This window comes from Arvicanthis niloticus, chromosome 7, assembly GCF_011762505.2.
Source record: "Arvicanthis niloticus isolate mArvNil1 chromosome 7, mArvNil1.pat.X, whole genome shotgun sequence".
Lineage (NCBI taxonomy): Eukaryota > Metazoa > Chordata > Mammalia > Rodentia > Muridae > Arvicanthis > Arvicanthis niloticus.
The window spans coordinates 4,487,930-4,504,513 of record NC_047664.1 but is presented as its reverse complement, the minus strand read 5'-3'; the positions used below and the strand labels follow the sequence as shown (position 1 = coordinate 4,504,513).

At 41.6% G+C, this 16,584-nt stretch overlaps 1 protein-coding gene and 1 pseudogene across 30 annotated transcripts in view; one reads left to right on the top strand and one right to left on the bottom strand.

Annotated features, from left to right (window-relative positions):
- Positions 1–5,479: 5,479 nt before the first annotated feature.
- Positions 5,480–6,052, top strand: LOC117713153 (calponin-3 pseudogene; annotated as a pseudogene).
- A 5,973-nt stretch (positions 6,053–12,025) lies between these two features.
- The window catches only part of Znf644 (zinc finger protein 644), a 66,763-nt gene continuing 62,204 nt past the window's right edge, over positions 12,026–16,584 (bottom strand). For all 30 annotated transcript variants that reach the window (XM_076937810.1, XM_076937817.1, XM_076937812.1 and 27 more), the window contains 2 exons: positions 14,847–14,949; positions 12,026–13,726 (listed from right to left, as the gene is read on the bottom strand). In XM_076937810.1, coding sequence (XP_076793925.1) covers positions 13,534–13,726; positions 14,847–14,949 — 296 coding nt within the window. In that variant the 3' untranslated portion in view covers positions 12,026–13,533. The remainder of the gene's footprint in view (positions 13,727–14,846; positions 14,950–16,584) is intronic.

The window sequence follows — 16,584 nt, the reverse complement described above, 5'->3', positions numbered from 1 at the left end:
AAGCTATTAGAATCACAGGCTTTTAAAAGAGTGACGGAGCTGTCCCCTTGATGACGTACACACAAGACAACATGAAAACTATAAACCAACAGGCACTGCCACGATTTTCCCGAAGAGACAACTGACAAGTTTCAAGGGAATTAAGTGAAATATACAAGAGTTCAGCAAGACAAAGGGACACAGAAATCGACACAGACAAATACTGCCACACAAGAGAATCAGCCACACAGCCTGTGAGAACATTTAGGGAGGAAATCTTATTTAAATAGTAAGAAATCTAAAACATACAAAGATAACTTCAAAGAAAGCCTGCTATTCTCTGTGAAGAAAACATAAGACTTTCCTGCCACACACAAACATAAAGCAAGATGCTACCAGGTTCTTATGCAAGACGGTGCCGTCGTCATCCCTGGAGTACAGCGTCCTTCCAAGTGTCTCCTCGGGGCTCCATAGCCATTTGTCAGGACAGAACAAGGAGAAATGCATTTTATTGTTCTTTAAATTTCCCTTTATGTTTCTGGCTCGCTCTATCATTGGGTGTTTTACTAGATCTTCAAAGAGAACAGAAATGAAAAAAACATTATAAAATCCCCCCACTCGTTAAAATTATATAAGGATTTCCTAAAATGCTCAATTAATACGGGCGGAAGAGACAAGCATGTCCATTCTTCAACAGGACCTGCGGGGTTCCCAGAACCTAAAACTACTTGTAACTCCAGCTCTAGGGAATATGGCGCCCTCTTCTGGTCTCTAAAGGCACCCACACTCAAGTTCACATAAACAAAAATAAAGCTTTTTTAAAATGCAGGATTAATGAACATAAGCATTAAAACAAGACAGTGAAGAAACACTGAGGCAAAATCTAAAGAAGAGAAACCCATGGTCACAGGGGACCAATCAAGACAAAACCAAACAGCACATAAACCAGGTTTGCTACCATAGAGATCTTACTGCCTAACCCTGAGCTATCTGATTAGGCCAAATAAACTCAAAAGATACCTGGACGTATTCTAAAGCAGTAATGCCTGAACACTTAGCAGAAGTGCATAAAAATCTTAAAGGTAAAGACGATCTTAGGGGCCAGGCAGATGGCTCAGTGGTTAGCGCTCTTATAGCTCTTGCTGAAGACTCAGACTTGATACCCAGTACTGACATGGTGGCTCACACCCACCCCTAACTCCAGTTCTAGGGGATCTGCCACTCTCTTTTAACCTCCGCTGTTACCAGGCACATGTGTGATACGCATTCACATATGCAGACAAAACATTCAAACATATAACTCTTTCCTTAAAAGATGCTATCTTAGGCCTCAGGATAGCTAAACAGTTTTCAAGTATTTGTTCAGCTTCTAGACAAGCATCTCGGCACAGAGAAGAAAGACCACTACACATAGTGCACAGCTTGGACACGGGTCAGGAAAGGCAACTGGCAATAGAATCTGATCCACAGCTTTTCAAATTCCAGACATATCTGACCCAGAGGTGGGGAGGGGGGGCGGGGGACTAAAACAGTAAAGTGTATCTCAAGAGAGAACCAACAGATATTCTAGGCCTCCAGAACATTACAAAATTAGGATGTCGGTGGTCGAGCTTAACTGTAGCTGTGAAATGAGTAAATCAGGAGGTCAACTGGTAAACTGACAAAAATGCTGACTGTCAGCTCCCCTCTGCAGTCTGAGTGCACCACACAAGTCACGCATGTAAAAACATTTAAAAGCAAGGTTATGAACATCCCGCAGAGTGTTACGAGGACTTAGCATCTATTTAATTGGAATCTCAAAAGAACAAGAGGCAAAAAAAAAAAAAAAAAAAAAAAAAAGTTTAGAGATAAGAAATTTCCAGACTTCAAAAGAAATCCCAAACTTGACAAAAACAAAACAAAACAAAACAAAACAAAAAACAAAAAACTCCTCACTTACATAGAGAATACGAAATTCAAACAACTAGCATTAAGCATAAGTATCTTATGAGGGCCAGGGAAATTAGGCAAGCTTATATTTCTTTCTTTGTTTTTAGAGACAGGGTTTCTCTGTGTAGTCCTGGCTCCATATGTAGGCCAGGACGACCTCACAGAGATCTGCTTGCCTCTGCTTTTCTAACAATGGGATTAAAGGCATGGGCCACCACACCTGGACCTATAGCTTATTGGAAGGAGCAGGTGGAAAATGGCAGAGAAACAAGAGCACTGCAGAGTGTGTGTTGCCAGGCTGTAATTCCACAGTCAAGGGTTAAGCTGGGCGCCCTGGCGTTCACCCAGCACTCAGGAGGCAGACAGGTCTCTACACAGAGACCCAGTCTCAAACAAACAAAATCCCACACCAATCCACAACAAACAAGAATTAGTGCAGGGGCTGGAGAGATGTCGAAGAGTGCTCACTGCTCTTGCAAAGGATCAGAGTTTGGGTTCAAGCACTGTCATAGCTAGGGTTTTACTGTTGTAAACAGATGCCATGCCCAAGGCAGCTTTTATAAAGACAACATTCAATTGGGGCTGGCTTACAGGTTCAGAGGTTCAGTCCATTATCATCAAGGTGGGAACATGGGAGCATCCAGGCAGGCATGGTGCAGGAGGAGCTGAGAGTTCTACATCTTGTTCTGAAGGCAAACAGGAGAAGACTGGCTTCCAGGCAGCTAGGACAAGGGTCTTAAAGCCCACACCTACAGTGACACACCTACTCCAACAAGGCCACACCTCCTAATAATGTCACTCCCTGGGCCGAGCATATTCAACCACCAGGATCTACCTGGAAAAGCCATGTAGAGAGTCTTACAGGCCAACTTTCAAGTGCCGCTGACATACAGCAAGACCTTACCATGCAAAGTCACACACTGTTTCATCCATCTCTCAAAACCAAGCAAGACAGCAAAAATTACAGCTGTTAAGAAAGCAGATGTCAGAACAGAGCCCCATAAACCATCTCCGGACACTGTAGGATGTGACTAGGTGAGCTTTCTGAAAAGCTGGAGTCCCAGTGTAAAGCCTCCACTGTGAGGGCACCCCCAGCTCTTTGATGTACCAAGTAGAGTACTAGAAATTCTCCCTAGAAAGTAACCCGGGCTGTTCTTAGCTTATTTACGCGCTTGTGCTGTCATGGACAAACCCGCACTTACACACAGGTGGGTAGCACCAACTAAACTCAATGGGTTATAAGAAAGAAAGAAAAGGGAAAAAAAAAATAAAGACATGAATTTGGGAGAAACACGTTAGAGGGGTCTGGGAGGCGTTGAGGGAAGGGAGTGGGGTGGATATGTTCAGCACACATCACGAGCATGTATAAAATTCTCAAAAACCACCTACACACGTTTATCCAACGCATTTTATAAGCTAAAACCCAGGACAGTAGACAAGGCCACCAGGTAACTAGGCTCGGTTTGATGGAACACTGTGAAGTTAGTGTACACAAAAACCATGAGGATATTTGGGAGAGTGAGTGGCTCAGTAGCCACCAGTGTGATGGAATGCTAATGTCATCAGCTTGGTGATGGGAGCCAGCAAATAATGGAGTGCCTACTATTCAAAAAAAAAAAAAAAAAAATACTAGGGCTTGCCCGTAAGGGGATAGGCCTGTGTAGAGTCAGAACAGGAAACAAAATTCTAAAGAGAGTGGGAAGGGCACAGATATCCACGGGATAGATGGGATACCTGCAACGTGCAGAAAGCAGGGACTCATGGGAGTCCAAGTGGAACATGGGTATAAAGCTCTGCAGATCCATGTGGAGGGTGGGGGGAAGCTCAAGGCTTCTTCACAGGGCAAGCCAAAGCCTCCAAGTCACTCTTCCTGTGTATGACTCAAAGGGCAAGCAGGGCCTTTTTAAGAAAGGGCCTAGTGTTTAAAACTGAGCTCCCCTGGTAGCCTAAGGGAGACCATTATGAGACTGGAATTCTGGATTCAATCTGACACAGCCCCAACGTCAAGGAAAGCCATGGGCGGCAGATGGTGGAGAACAGAAAAGCAAGACAGTCAAATGAATATAGACCAGTGCCTTAACCCAGGCTCCGCTCAGGCAGTGCTTAGGGAAAGACCCTGTTAGCTGAGACCACCCGGGGCTGAAGAACCTTTACCTCAGTGAATGCCAACTCTGGAGCCACGCATCTTTTGCTCAGTGCTGTGCCCTCAACGCTCTCAAGCTCTTCAGCCTAACCTGACCTCAGAGATGACTCCCTCCAGCAGTAACCAAGGCTCTTGAACTTCAAAGTACAAAAGGGCAGCCAGGTGTGGTAGCACACACCTTTAATCCCAGTGTTGAGGAGGCAGGGGCAGGTGGATCAAGGCCAGCCTGGTCTACAGAGTGAGTTCCAGGATAGTCAGAGCTACACAGAGAAACCCTGTTTTTTGTTTGTTTTGTGTGTGTGTGTGTGTGTGTGTGTGTGTGTGTGTGTGTGAAATTATGCAATGTGAATAAGTAAGTGTGGAGGCTGCTTCTTAATCTCCCAATCAATTTGGAAGCTTCATTTCAACATTAATCAAAGCCGGGGATAAAAACTGTTAAGGACCTGCCCAGCTCCTCACTGACTGCCACGCTAAATGTCACAAAGTAGAAAATCCCACGAAACTAAGGCAAAGACAGATCTGGCAGATAACAACTTGTCTACTATGGACTCAAAATCAGCATTTAGGAAAGACAGAAATCTCCAAGATCAATGAAAAGCAGCAGGCTCCAATTTTCTAGGACCCAGATCAATAGGTTATAAAAAGGAGAAAAGGGAAAAGACACAACGGGCAAGCTGTGTTAGGGTTGCCTGTTGAAAACGGGAGGTGGGAGCCCGGTGGTTATGGTCAAGACACACTGTTGACATATGTCAAAGAATAAAATATTCTATTAGAAATCAAGGGACAGCGAAATGGCTATCCAGATACAACAGGCATTCAGACTGCCAAACAGACATGGCCAGGGCACAGTCTATCCATAGCATACTACATCAAAATGTCAACCTGAGAGGCAAACACATCAGCTCACATCGGATCTCTTACTAGTGATCCTTAAAGCCATCAAAACTTGGAATGAGTATTTCAAGCAATGAAGGAAATAACTACCAAGGAAGATTGCCATGCCCGGCAAATTTGTCTTTTAAAATTGACAGAGAAAGTCATGTCACTGCTAGACAAGTACGAACTAAGACAGTTGGAAAATACCAACCAGGTGACACTTATTGGAGTACCATATACATGGAAGACAGCTACAATCACAGTAAGTTCCATAGGAACAGTGCATTAACACAGGCAGCCAGCCCCACTCCAAAGCAATCCTGAGCTGTGTCCTTTCACCACAGTTTGACTTCTACCTCGCTGAGCTTTGCTGTGCAGAAGGGCAAGCTCCTGCATCTCTCCCCACCCCCCCACCCCCATGCCTCCACTGGGGCAGGGAGCAGGGACACCAAGATGACTGACCCTAACCCACCCCCTGACCCCAGTGTATGGGCATAGCCCCTTCCTGTCACCCCAACCACCATGACACTTAAAAAGGGGCCCTTCCTACAGGTTGAGGTTGCATCCAAGTACTGAGAGCAGAGGAAAAATCTATGCAACTGGATAGAAGAGACAACAGGCATGGCCATTGGCACCAACCTTCAGCTGGGCCTGAGGGATAGCATAAAACTCTGCAAACTCCTACACAAGCTACAGTAAATCCTCACTAAACTGGCCTCAGTTGGAGACTACTGGCAACCTTATTAAAGCTATCCAGGCTTACAGTATGAAGCCCCATGAGATATTTGAAGCAAATGATCTGTTTAAAAATGGCAACACAACCCAGGTTCAGACTGTGCTGTGGCTCTAGCAGATCTGGTGAAAGCGAAGGATTCCATACAATCACTGACACTGGAATTAAGCATGCAGAAAAAACAAATGTGATGTTTTGATGAAGGCAAATTAAAGGCTGGCCATAGTGTAATTGGTTTACAGACAGGAACCAACAAACGTACCAGCCAGGCTGGAATTTTAGCACCAGGTACCAAAAGAAACATTTGCTTCTAGAAGCTAACATTACAGCCACTGGACAAGTCAACTCTTTCTCTACAGATGGGTACCAACAAAGTTGCTTCCCAGAAATGAATGCGCATGTATATGTATAGGCTTGAGTGACAAGTGTAGGTCACCAAGTGCTGTGCTTCCCCGCACAGATCCTATTCACAATAGGCCAGAAATCAGTGACACTACATTTATGAATATCATGGTGGGAAGCATGGCAGCGGGCAGGCAGACATGGTGCTGGAGAGGGAGCTGAGAGTTCTACATTTAATCCAAAGGCAGCCAAGAGGAGACTAGATTCCACACTGGTGGAACTTGAGTGTAGGAGACCTCAAAGAGCACCCCCATCCCCGCTGACAAACTTTCTCCAACAAGGCTCCACCTACCTCAACAAGGCCACACCTCCTAATTGTGCCACTCTTCATGGGCCAAGCATTCAAACATATGAATCTATGGGGGCCATACCTATTCAAACCACCACATAGGCCCCATAGGCTGGTAGCCATAACATGTATAAATACATTTAGTCCAACTTCAGAAGTCCTCATAGTCCATCACAGTCTCAACAATGTTTTAAAGTCCAAAGTTCAAATCTCTTCTGAGATTTATGCAATCTAACTGTAATCCCCTATAAAATCAAAAAGCAGGTCACAATACTTCCAACATACAATGGCATAGGGTATATATTATCATTCCAAAACATAGGAACGGGAGCATAGTGAGGAAACACTGAGTCAAAGCAAGACTGAAAGCCAGCAGAACAAACTCTAAGCTGCATTTCAGTGTCTGATGTCAACACACCCTGCAGATATCCAACTCCTTTCAGTTCTGTTGACTGCCTCACAGACCCTTGAGCTGGCTCCGCTCTGTTAGCAGCTTCTCTTGACAGGAATCCCATGACTCTGGCATCTCCAGCATCTTCAGGCTCCATCCTCACAGTGTCACACAATGGCCTTGTCGTTTCACACAATGGTCTCTCAGGGCCTCTATACAGAGACACCCCTGCCACATGCCTGGCCTCGGTGGCTTTACTAAGTCGCAGTGAGAAACTCTGTCCTTGATTCTAAAGCCAGAACCACGCAGCCAGAGCTGCCAAGTTCTGCTGCTTGCTGGGGCTGGAAGATGGCCTTGCATTCAATGACATCTTCACCAGCATTGTTTCCCATGGTTTCCTTCACTGCTTAAGCTACGCTGTCATGGAACTTGCACTGTAGGACAGTCTGGCCTTGAACTTCTAGATCTGCATGCCTGTCTTGTCTCCCGAGCAGTGGGATAAAAAGTGTGTACCACCATGTCTGGACCTAATCTTTTCTTTAAGCATGGCCACTATGCCTCAAGATCTGGATTAAAAGCATGTGTTATCCCACCTCAAGATCTGGATCACAGTTGTGACCTCCATTTCTGAATTGTAGTTCATTCTAGATATTGCTGACAAAAAGAGAAGAGCCATTACAATCCACCCCTTGACTCACAATCATATATCCTTATGTCCAAATGAAAAGAACGAGGTCATAATAATGCCTGACATGACATAACTATCCCTCATACAACTACAAATGCATTGTAAATTTAGAATGGGTGGTAATGTTCCTTGGGGAACATCCATTTCACAAGATGCAAGCTTAGCTGGGTGAGATCTTACCCCGTGGTCACCACTCACTTAATTCCATTTACTATTTTCAATCTGTGTATCTCCTTGAACACAGGATTTAACTCCATTCTCCTTCGGGTGCCCATTTATCTTTAAACATACATTTTTGTATTTGTCCTTTCTCAGCATGCTACACTTGATCAAAGTACTTGCTCTTCTTAGGAGTGAACCACAAGACAGTCTGCACTGGGCTGTTCTGAGACTTCCTTTGCTAATGCAATTCATCTGAATCTCTTCACCTTAGCCTCCTCAGGCAGACTCTTCAGGCAAGGGCAAAAAGCAGCCACAGTCTTCACCGAAATACCACAAGAAAAATCTCTAGGCAACATTGAAATTTTTCTCCTCAGAAATCTCTTGAGTCAAACCTCCACGGTTCCAATCACCCTCAGGACCAGTGTCTTCCGAGTGTCTACTAGGATGGCTCACTAGGCCTCACTTAAAGCATCCACTGTCAGGACTATCTTAGCAATCAATTCCTAAGTCCCTGGAACCGACTTGTCTCACTGTGGGTTTCTATGGCTGTAAAAAGACATCATGACCACAGCAACTCTTAAAAAGGACATTAAGTTGGGTCTGGCATACAGTTTTGGAGGATCAGTCCACTGGGAAGCATGGCAGCATGCAGGCAGATATGGTTCTGGAGAAGGAGCTGATAATTCTACATCTTGTTCCAAAGGCAGCCAGGAGTCTGGATTCCACACTAGCTGGAGCTTGAGCACAGACCTCAAAGTCCACCCCCATGGTGGCATACTCTCTTCAACAAGGTCACACCTACTCCAACAAGGTCACCCCTCCCAATAGTGTCCCTCCCTATGGGCCAACCATTTAAAACACATCAATCTAAGGGGGGCGAGGCACACATATTCAAACCACCACAGAGCTATGAAGAAACCAAACATCGGCAGTATAGCAACCTACCCTACTCCTCATACTAACAGGTGGGGAAGAAAAAAGAGTAATACCCCCCCCCCCAAAAAAAAAAAAAAACAGTAAGATCACACAAAACAAATAGGAAGCCTCTCTCAGCAAATAGTTTAAAATGTAACAAAACAAACAAATTCACAAAAAGATGAGGGGAGCTGAAGATTAAAAAGTGAAAACCAGTGGCCAATGCAATGACTCTGTGGGTAAGGCCACTGGCTGCCAGACTGGATAAGCCGAGTTAGACCCTAGAATCTACGTGGTGGAAGGAGAGACCCGACAGATATAAGCTCTCCCTTTACCACATATGTCTTGGTACACACTGCACCCCACAACAATTAGAAAAATACATCTTTAAAAAGTTTAAATTCAACTATCTGCTGTTTCCAAGAAAACACAACTGATGGATACTGACCCTAGGAATCAAAGGATAAAAGTCAATGAAGGAAACTAAAATAAGTTGCTGTACCTACTCTTATCTAGTAAAGACCAGTTTTGTTTTGTTTTTTAAATCAGGAGAAAAGGGTAGCACATCTGAATAAAGACAGACACACAGACAGAATGCTGAGGATTATGCTTTCATAACACACGTAAATGGGCTTTAAGGGTCCTGGAACCCAACAGTGGGCACAGTGCTTTGAATGAGAATGGCCCCACAGGTTTGAATGCTTAGTCACCAAGGAGTGGAACTATTTGAGGACTAAGGTGTGGTGGCCTTGTTGAAGGTGTGTTACTAGGAGTGACCTTTGAGGTTTAAAAAGCTATCCCCAGTCTCTCTCTCTATGCTGCTGGATTGTCTGATCAAGAGACACTAGTGCGGACCTGGAAAACTTCACCCAGGTACTTACTCAAGTGTCCAACCTACATGGCTGGCCTACCATGACATTTGACTGACTGCTCAACACTCTGATGCCACAAGCCCTAGGCAGTGACCTCCATCTCTGGGGCAACAACAGACTCAGGAAGTGAATCATCTTTGTCTCTGTCCCTTTTCTCCTAACTTGTCTCCTGATTGATCGGGATGTAAAAATATTCCAACACCATACCTGCCTACTTCCCACCATTATGAACAAAGCTAACCCTCTAAAACTATAAGCAAGCCCCTGATTAAATGCTTTAAAAGTTGCCTTGATCATGTGTTCTCAGCAATACAAATGTAACTAAGACAGGGTGAGTTTAATGTCCTGTGCTCATCCTTAGACAAATCATCTAAACAAAACAACAGAAACGTGAGGGTTAACTACACACTGGTCACATGGTCTAACCGCCTACAGAATACAACTTTGAACAGATTTGGAGTACAGAGTTTTCTTAGCAGCCTTAGAACCACATTCTAAGTCACAAGACAGCAACTCTTAACAAATGCAAAAATCAAATTATTCCCCTTTCCTCAGCAGATCATAATGGTATAAAGCAGAAACCAATAGCAAGTAAAAACCACAAAATGCTAGGGAAACTCAGTATTTTCCTTAAAAAAAAAAAGACTGTGTGTGTCTGTATGCATGTCTGTCTGTGGGCATGATGAAGTCTGCAAAATGGAAGGGGAACTGCTCTTAAACTCAAGTTAGGAGACTAAGGCCAGATAAGGACACAACATAAGATTAATTAAGAATAGTGTCCCTGATGAAGTGGTGAACACGTCGGTTTCCTTTCTGTGTTGTGATATGATGAAGACCATGACCAAAAGCAACTTGGAGAAAAGGTTATTGCATCTTCTAAGTCTCAAGTCAAACCCTTATCATTGAGGGTTTCATGGCGGGAGATCAATTAGGAGGCAACTAAGACACAGACCACGGAGGGACACTGGGCTTCCTGGCTTGCTTCCCCTGGCTTTCTTGTACAGCACAGGCTCACCAGTTTAGAGATAGTACTACCCAGAGTAGGCTGGGTTCCCTAATATTAAGAAGATGCCCACAGACAAGCCCACAGACCAATCTGATGGAGACGACTCCTAAACTCAAGCTGCTTTTTACAGTGTGTCAAGCCGACAACAAGAGAGGCATCACAGCACAAAAACTCAATAAAATCCATGCAAACCATTTGGCAGTCAAAGAACATAGCAGTAAGAACAGACACATACCTTGACCAATCTGATTCCATCACAGGCTTACATCGTGATTGGTGCAACACGGGAAAGTTAATGTTAACTACAACGTAAAGACTTAAAAGCAGATAGCACACAACTAGAGAAATGGACTTTGACAAACTTCAAAACTCCTGAAAAATAAGCCAGGCACAGAGGAATGTTAACAAAGATGTTTACACAAACCTATACCCAACATTATAAATATTGAAAAACTGCGTGTTTCCTTTTTGAACCAAGAGTGAGGCAAATGTGCCCATTCTAATCACTCTCATCCAATACAATGTTCGAAATCTTGGCTAGAGCAGTAAGACAAGATCAAGAAATGGATGAGTGTGTTTGGCTCAGCAGAGTGCATGTATAAGACAAGCAACCACTAAACCCACATAGTGCACGAACTCACTCTAGCAAGCATCTTCTGATTCTTCACGTATGTCCTGTGCCCTCCTGACAAAAATAAGAGATGGTTCCTAAAAAGTAAATGAAGGGAAGGGAAGGGACAGGGATGGGGAGAGGAAGGTAAGAGCCCGAGCATCCTGATTTGCAAAGGACATGATTCTACACTGTGTAGTAAGATCTTGGGTTTAATTTTGAACTATGTGGCTATACTAATTCTACCTGCATTCCTACATGTTGATAGCTGTCATGATTAGAAAAAAGATCATAATTAAATCTAAGAGGCTCTAAAAATTCCAAGTCTTCCAATTAAGAATCCTGTCATATTTTTTTTTCCCTAAGCTTCTGAATTCTATTTGTTTTTTAAGCATATGGTTCAGCTTCAAAAATTATATTGCGCCAGGGACAGTGCCACACTAGTGAAGTCAGTCTCAGGAAGGCCAGAGGTTGAGATGGAGGATTTCCAGTTCAAATCCAGCCCAGGGAAATCAGTGAGACCCTCCCCAAACAGACAAAAGGCACATACACAAATTGAAATATACATATGAAATTCAGTGGGACATCCTCAGTAAAAGGGCCTCAATATTAACATGGACTTGGCATACTCTCAGTCAAAAGCAATGCTGTTTTAAATGGGATGTGTTAGTTCACCTCATCATTTGAGACAAACGCAGTTTCCTTCTGGCCTTTTCAAGAGTTCAAAAGTCCTTCCATTATTATCTCATTCCTTAGGATTTGGGGACCCTTGGCTTAGATAAAAGGGAGCCGGACCTCTGATGATGTTACACATTAATTAGTGCCTAATTAATAACAGGACGTTCGGTAAGACATTCTCGTAACAGGGGAGACTATTTCTTCACATAAAATATTGACCCATGAAGTGTTTCTAGAAAACAAAAATAACTTGGCAAATATAAACAATCTAACTAAATAAAACAACCTCATGGACTATTTCCCATGAAATAAAAATAAAAATAAAAATAAAAGTTTCACATTAGAGGCACTGTAATTCTTGAAGTCTTTTTATTTAGTGATTTCTGGCAAGGAGATATACCATAGGAAAGTAATTTCACTGGCAGTGAGGTATGTATAGACTCTACCAAAGCACTCCTCCGTTTAACTCTTTTTTATTTACAAATGATGATGAGTATCAATTATCAATGCATATACTTGGTTCCACTCTATCAGCAACTCCATGAAACGATGTGGAATGGTGCTTGCATACAAACTACTGTTTGTAAACGACGCTCATTTTGGATGAAAGGAACTAAGTTGTTTTTGGAAAGTGTTTAAAAGAATCATCACAGTTTATCATGACCAAGACACCTGCACTGCACTGTCCGTTCCCCACAGCACATTTATTTCAGTAATTCTGTTATGGCGGTTCTTAGCATGAGCATAGTGTTACACAATTTTCATACATATAATCACATCCAAAACAAGTTCTAAAATGGAAACTGTAAACATTCTCATCATATGTAGAAATATTTTGTGTATTAATAGTTTTGCTAAATGATCAAATTTGGAAGATAATATAAATGAGAAAGCCTATTCTAAATTGTGTAGTGAGTCTTGTTTATTAATTACATTTCTACAATGTTAAATAAAGAGACAACCCTGTCCTGTAAGCATGTCAAACTGTACGTAAAACGTTACAAAGAAACAAATCTGTTAACAAAAGTATGTCTTGCAATAAAGAACATTAGATTTTTAAAAATCTATTATGATACAAATGGAAAGGGTAAGTAAGCATCTTTGTTGACAAAGCAGGAGGTAGCATGGACGCACCACTTCATTGTCTGAGAAATGCAACTGGAGTAAAGAATATTTCCTTACCACAAATAATTTCCAGGACTATGTACAATATTTCTTTTAGAAATACTTGTTTAAACAAATCTCCCTCCAACTTTTTAGTATATATATTTTATATATATATAAAAAAAAAACCGTTCCATTATGATTTAAAAAAAACACTTACACATCTAGATAGAATAGTACTCTGCCCTATTTGGGGGAACAGTCTCAAACTATGAAGTAACATGATATTTAATGCCCTAAGTTGAGTAAATTTAGTTAGCAGTTCCTGGTATTATACAAAACACTAAATACATACCAACAAAATATAATATCTTATTTTTCTATGTTAAGTGTGGGGAAAAAAAACCAGAGCCTTGATTCTGGTAACACTGCAGAGAACATATCTTTCAGCAAGTCTGTCTGTAAGGATTCATGTGCAACACTTTACAAATGGCTCTCAGACGTAGGACGTAGGTTGAGTTAACTCAGCCAACAAAACTTAGTAAACCTTAAAAACACATTTCCACCCTATATAAAATATATGACCACGTACTGTCTGTCTGAAGTATTGTTTGCTCTGATGCCACTCTACGGTCCCCCACTGTTCCTACTTTAGTATTTATAATGGATAATTTCACGTGGCTTTTTAAAAAAAAAAAAGACAGAAATTTTAACTTTACATCCAATTAAATTTGCTATTGAAAAGGATTCCTGGTTCTATGATGCTGCTTCTGCCATTAGTAAAGAAAATGACGTTTCTGTGATAGAGGCAGGCTTTTTAAGTAGTGATGTGACTTCCACCATGCCAGCTCCAGTCCGTGGAAGATTAGCGTTTACAATGTGACGTTGTAAGTGCTTAATCCAGTCTTCCTGAACAGACAATGGTCCCCGAAAAACTAGGCCGCAAAACCTGTAAGAGAAGTAGATAATAATAGTTCTCTTAATAAAACTAACTCTATTTAAAACTAACTTATATAAAGCCCACAATTTAAGAAATAAATCTCACCATATACCACATGGAACACACCTACGTTTAAAACAATGGTTTTCAACCTGTGGATCACAACCCCCTTGTAGTTCAAATGACCCTTTCACAGGAATTACCACAGACCGTCCTGCATGTCAGGTGGCAAGATTCCAGTGATGAAGTAGCAACAATAGTCTTATGGCTGGGGTCACCTCAACACAAGGAACTCTACTAAAGGGTCTCAGCATAAGGAAAGCCAAGAACCACGGGTTTAAATTCATTTGAAACAATCAATTTACACCTTTATTAACAGATTTAGGAAATATCTAATAATTTTAATAGAGATTGGAATAGTATTTAAGATTAATAAGCTTCTAAAAATATATGTATATAATGGGTATTTTGCCTGCCTGGATTGTCTGTGTACCAAATGTGCATGCCTGTGTTCTTGTAGGCCAGAAAAGGGTGTAGGATCCCAAGATTGGAGTTACAGATAGTTACAAGGCACCATGTGGGTGCTGGGAGTCAAGCATGGGTTCTCTGAAAGAACAGCCAGGGCTCTCAGCTACTAAGCCATCTCTCCTGCCCCACTTAATACTTTTAGACCATCTAAATTCATTCACAAGAATTATTCCAAAGTCTGTCTCTTGAAAGACCCTTCTCTGATTCAGAAGTACGTGATGTCTATGCTTCTATCTGTAAAAGTGCATGAAGGGAGTGTTATGAAGGAAAAGAAAAATGTGTGAATGTGTTCTCAATAAGCAGGAACTTCAGACAGTAGAAATGAGCTGGACCAAGTCAATCAAGTATGTAACACACAACAATCAACATACCACTCTATCAGTTACAGCATAGTAAGACATCTGGCTAATGTACAAACCTAATTTTATTAGTTGTTGAAGCAAACATATGTATATGATAAATTGAGATTCTAAGCCTGTCTCTGAAAAATCATTTATCACTTTATTGTTGAGCACTCCACAAAATAAAAAATGCCAACTACTGTGTCTCAAAGGACACCTAAAAACAGGACCACAGCGCATGTGGCAGGCGAGGCATATACCTGCATCGGAGAATGTAAACCTCGTCAGCACCATGAGGCAACGTCAGCATCTTCTTCTTGCTTCCAGATCTTGACCTTGATTTCTTCTGCTTACAATCTATGGCTAAAAAAGGAAAAGAAAAAAAAAATTCCTTAAAATTCCTCATATATTTAAAACATACCTACATAACAGAGAGATGACAACAGCTCGATTACACCGGCTCTGTTTTCAGGGCACGCACTAACTCTCAGTGGCTCTGAGAGCAGCTTCTTCTAGAGCAGGGTCTTAGCTGCACACATCTGCTGTGTGCCGCTCTCTTCCAAGTACAGCTCCACGACTCAGTACAACTGAGAAAATGTGGCTAAATAACTGGGCACTCAGTTGGTCAATAATTACAATAGAGAATCTTTACTTCTGATCATACATAATGCTAAACATCTTATCTCTAGGATTGCAACTTTTTAATGTTATTTCATTAAATATGCGCTTGATTATTATTTCTATTAAGTAACCCTAGCAAAGTGAGCAATGGAACATCAACAATGTAATACAAAGCTCAACAAAAACCGATTTCCACTGAAATTCAAGAGCAAACATAGCCCAGTTTTCCTTTTTAAACAACCTATTACATGTACAATCATGCAGTATTAGAAAGTAACTATAAATTTACATTATTTAAGTTCACAGCTGGATCCAATGTTTGATGCCAACTATTCTTTATAGTTTTTCACACTATATTTCTCCAGTAGTTTGTTCTTAAAATGTGATTTAAACAGAAAGGTTTTTTTTTTTAAGGGTTGACCAAATATTTTAGTGTTGATTTTGACAATTTCCCATTAGTTTTTCCTTAATTATTTATTCCAATATATGAGTCACTGAAAGAAAATACTTTTATCGTTGAACTAGTGGATAGGACAGTGTTCTAGAGTCCTTGATCCTCTGGACAAAGGGATGACAGTGACTGAAGACTCTGCTTGTCAAGAAGCAGGAAGAAAAGTAAGAGTTCATCCCTAGGGTTTCAAGTGGAGAATCCAAATGGAACAAGAATCATTCAAATGGCTTCTCTTGTCCACGAAATATCCTGAAACAATTCCAAGTAAGAGAACAGGCATGAGCTGCTCAATGAACCTGTGATGTGGGCTGTTCCAAGTCCAGATTCCAAAAGAACAGGTGCTGCTATTACAGCATGAGAGATCACAGTTCCTCACAGCGGCAGACAAGTGGAAGGTGACAGAAGTGCACATAACAAACTAAAAATTGTAGGAAATGGAAGAGCTCAGTCATGATGGCCAGCTTCTTGTCACCTGTTTATTTAAAAGTAAAATCTAAGACTCACAGGGTTTTTTTCTATTTCTCATTAAAACAAGAGACCAATAATAAGCAAAGTATGACTAACAGTCAGGTATTGAAGAATAAGTACTTCAAAGACAACCCAGCTCTGGAAAATTCTAATGTTGTCATTAGTTATGTCAGTCAAGAGCCTGGTACATAGCAGAGACTCAACTAATTCTTCTGGAGTAAAAAAAAAATCAAACAAAACCTAATAATTTAACCATTAGCATTTAGATGGTGTGCGACTAGAAATCTCCCGCAATGCAGTATGGGCAACACTCCTTCCTAATATGGCCACACCATGTGCACTGCTGAAACCGTGAGCTGTGCATTACATGTATTACAGAGCAGTCTAATGTATACACATTAGGTTCTTCATCACAACGTGAACAACCAAATACCAGACACCTCTTTTCCACAGCTGCT